Source organism: Monoraphidium neglectum (genome assembly GCF_000611645.1).
Source record: "Monoraphidium neglectum strain SAG 48.87 unplaced genomic scaffold scaffold00895, whole genome shotgun sequence".
In the NCBI taxonomy this organism is placed as follows: Eukaryota; Viridiplantae; Chlorophyta; class Chlorophyceae; order Sphaeropleales; family Selenastraceae; genus Monoraphidium; species Monoraphidium neglectum.
In genome coordinates, this window is record NW_014012733.1 from 1,261 (window position 1) to 5,081 (window position 3,821).

The 3,821-nt window shown below is 68.8% G+C and overlaps 2 protein-coding genes across 2 annotated transcripts in view; one reads left to right on the top strand and one right to left on the bottom strand.

The window, feature by feature from the left end:
- The window catches only part of MNEG_5827 (hypothetical protein), a gene marked incomplete at both ends in the record, with an annotated part of 1,992 nt that extends 1,235 nt beyond the window's left edge, over nucleotides 1-757 (top strand). The window contains one exon of the mRNA XM_014045694.1: nucleotides 355-757. Coding sequence (XP_013901148.1) covers nucleotides 355-757 — 403 coding nt within the window. The remainder of the gene's footprint in view (nucleotides 1-354) is intronic.
- Nucleotides 758-1,991: 1,234 nt separating this feature from the next.
- On the bottom strand, nucleotides 1,992-3,795 carry MNEG_5828 (hypothetical protein; the record flags this gene model as incomplete). Its single annotated transcript, XM_014045695.1, has 4 exons — nucleotides 1,992-2,385; nucleotides 2,654-2,876; nucleotides 3,189-3,549; nucleotides 3,787-3,795. The coding sequence occupies 4 exons, from the start codon at nucleotides 3,793-3,795 to the stop codon at nucleotides 1,992-1,994; spliced, it is 987 nt and encodes a 328-aa protein (XP_013901149.1).
- Between the last annotated feature and the right edge of the window lie 26 nt (nucleotides 3,796-3,821).

Consider the following 3,821-nt stretch of genomic DNA (forward strand, 5'->3'; position numbering starts at 1 on the left):
GCGGCAGGGCCGTGGTGCGGGCTGGCGGCGGAGTACCACCAGCGGCTGGCGGGGCTGGCGGAGGCGGCGGGTGACGAGGCGCAGGGCGGCGGTGACGATGAGGGCAGCGCCAACCAGGGCCGCACCGCGCCGCCAAGGCCCGAGGCGTTGTGAGCGGCGCGGGGGCGCGGGCGGGGGCGGGCAGCGCGGCGCAGCGCGGGGGTCCTGGGCCGCCGCCTGCGGGGCGGGTGCGTTTGTGCGCATATGTGCGTGTTGTTCAGGAGATGTCCCTGCTTGGGGCGTGTCGTCGCCGCACTCCCTGGCCTGCGGGGCGGTGCTGATCGCTCGCTCAACCCCCCAAACCACCCCCCGCAGCCTGGAGGCCATGGACCGTGCGGCCGAGGCGGTGGGCCCCGGGGCCCTGCTGGCGGCCGCCCCCTGGTTCCACGCAGACCACCTGCTGGGGGGAGGCGGCGCCACGGGAGCAGCGGCCGCGGGCGCGGAGAGGCCGGTCGACAAGGAGTGCGACTGGTGTGGCGAAGAGGCACTCACGGGCGGCCAGAGCGGCGGCGGCTTGGAGTGCGCGTCCTGCGGCTGCGCGCGTTACTGCAGCCAAGCCTGCGCTGCGCGGGCGTCCCCGCTGCACGCGCGCAACTGCTGGCGGCTGCGGCTGCTGTCGGCCAAGGGCGCCGTGCTGCGTGCCAGGTTTGACCCGGAACGGCCGGCGTTTGACTACGGGGACGACCCCGCCCAGCCGGCGGGCAACGGCCATAGCTGAGGCTGCTGCAATGTCATCCTCTCCATGTGTGGTGGGTGCGTAGCTCAGCGTCGCAGCGTAGACTATCATCCTATTTCTCTCTCCCCAGTGTTTTGAGGTGTGCAGGTGTAGGGAGGGGTTTGCGTTCCGTGCTTGCAGCACCGCACACAGCGCTGTGGCGCTGCTTTCGGGATTTGCGTGGCTTGTGCTTTGTCTTTGGTGGCGGTACACTCGCATACACTTTACTATCCCTCTGCCTGCTATGTCCTGCTGTGTCACGGATCGCAATCAGGCGGGCACGGGTGCACGCTGCTGCACTTTCAGCGGGCACAAAGGCGTGGCAGGGGTGGGCGGGCTGCGACACGCCTGCTTGTCAATAGGCCTCAGGGCTGGGCTGAGAAACGCCTTGCAGGCGCTCAGAGCGCCCCCAATGAAGATGTAACCAACGATTGTCAAGGCGTGCCCTCAAATCAGCGGCCGCGCCGCACAGCTCCAGCAGCGGAGGGTGGTTTGAGGGTTCACCTGCTTCTAGGATGCGTGCTTGCTCTGCCAGTTTCTGAGCACCACGCTCGCCTGCTTGACCCGACCGATGTTGATCCAGGCCAAAAGATCCAAGGCGCCTGACAGGCCAGACAAATACGCAGTATCGGCACATAGAGACGCCCTCGCTCCTCGCACCAATGCGTTTTTTGGGCGCCATTATGCAGGCAGCAACCGGCCGGCCCACCCAGACCTGAACCCTGAGCCCCACAACAAACACCACAAATTTCCAAAGGGTCCTGAGACGCCGTCACCACGCTCTTTACACCTTCCAAGTTGAGTGTCGTGCATGCGGTCAAAGCAAGGCCACGACACTCAGCGCACGCTTCCTTCCCAGCTGACGCCGCTCACCCGCGCCCCCTGTGCGTACTCAACAACGCATTTGCAAGAAACTGCAGGTTCCAGCATACAAAGCTACCATATTCACTCCTGCCAACAACATGTACGAGGACCACTGCATCCGCTCAACGGCAGACACGACCCACCCAGACACCTCGAGTCATGCGGTAGACACCTAGCCTGCTAGGACCCTGGAGCCCTGTTAAACATGACGGGGTGACAGCGGCCCGTATGCAGCACCTATTAGGGACCCCTCCTGCACACGACCTCAGTGTACTGGAGGGCAAAACCTGCAAAAGGCCTGTTGATAGGAGGTCCCAGGTTCATGATTTGTTTGCCTGCTCATAAAAACACGAAGCTGGAGGTTGTTTTGCTCTCAGGGGCGCTGCTGCTTCCGGGGGTCATCCCCGTAGTCAAACGCCGGCCGCTCCGGGTCAAACCTGGCGCGCAGCACGACGCCCTTGGCCGACAGCAGCCGCAGCTGCCAGCAGTTGCGCGCGTGCAGCGGGGCCGCCCGCGCCGCGCAGCCCTGGCTGCAGTAGCGCGCGCAGCCGCAGGACGCGCACTCCAGGCCGCCGCTGCTCTGAACGCCCGTGGGCGCCTCCTCCCCGCACCAGTCGCACTCCTTGTCGGCCGGCCCCTCCGCAGCCGCGGCCGCTGCTCCCGCGGCGCCGCCTGCCCCCAGCAGGTGATCTGCGTGGAACCAGGGGGCGGCCGCCAGCAGGGCCCCGGGGCCCACCGCCTCGGCCGCACGATCCATGGCCTCCAGGCTGCGAAGGGCGGGTGGGTGGCGAAGGCCGGCAATGGGCGAAAGCAGGATGGCATGGGGTACGGGCCTTGCCGACAGCAGCAAAAGTACAAAGAAGACGGCTGCCCCGTAAGTGAAGGCAAGCGAGCCGCTCACTGTGCAGTGTGTCGGCCATCCCTGGTGACACCGTTGGTGTCGCGACTGCCCCGCATTATGCACCCCCTGACTGCGAGGGCACTAACGGCCGCCCGGTGCTGACTCAGCGGTGCGCCGCTGGCCTAGCCACTCACACGCGCGCGGCAGACGGCGGGGGGGTTAACGTTTCAGGGCGGCTGTCCTCCTCAGCTGCTGCCGCTTGGAGTGGATCCTCCCCCTCCCCCTCCGCCAGCCCCGCCAGCCGCTGGTGGTACTCCGCCGCCAGCCCACACCACGGCCCCGCCGCCGCCGCGTCCGCCACCACGCCCGCCTGCAGCAGCAGCAGCGCGCCGCGCCGCGCCACCGCGGCGGCCGCGCCTGCGGGCGCGCCCCGGGCGGCGGCGGCGGCTTTGCTAGCGTCGGCTTGTTCATGGCTCAGACGCTCGAGCCAGCTGACCATGATGGGAACAGCCGCGGCCTCGCAGCCGGCAGAATGCGCCATAGCCTGCCATGCGGCAATCGAATGGCCGTAAACGCTTGAGATATCTTCCAGCACCTGGATCGGGACCCCAGCCGCGTACAGCTTCCGCCCAGCTTCCTCCTCGGCCTTCCTCATCCGTTCGTACGCTGCATGAGCGCCGCCGCCCGCTGGCAGCCACCGCGGCGCCCGCGGCGCGGCGCGCGCCGCACCCGCTGCGGATGCGGGCGCGCCGGGGCCGCCGCGCGACAAAAGCGCGGCCGCGGCCTTCGCGCCACGGGCGCGCTGCGCGGCTGCGTGCTCGCGCATTGCCTCGTTGACCCAGTCAGCCTCCGCCGTCCACGCGCCCTCCAGCCCCAGCTGCTGTGCGGCGTGCCATGCCGCCTTTCCGTCCCGCAGGTGCCGCGGCGGGCCCGGGCGCTGGGGGTCAAATGCCAGCTCAGCCAGGCAGTCGGCGCGCACGCCGGACGCGGCCGCGGCGCACGCGCCGGGCGGGGCCCCGGCCGCTGCGGCGGCGGCGCGGAGGGCCTGGAAGCGCAGCAGCCTGACGGCCAGGGCCTCGGGGGTGCAGGCCTGGGGGGGCCCGGGGGCGGGGCAGGGTTTCGTTGGTTGGTGCGGCATGGCAGGTGCTGGCGCCTGCCAACCGTTCAAAATGCGATCTCGCTCAGGCACAGGGGTGTGCGTGTATCCTCGTGAAAGGGGCAGTGGCCCACAACCACTGCCACAAGTACCAGACCTGGTGTGTACAGCACAATTAAGCCCAGAGTCTTCGACCCATGAGCAAGAGCCTCCCCCTTGCCCCCCATCCACCTGGTCCATGCTCCTGGTCGCCGCCCGCGCGTACT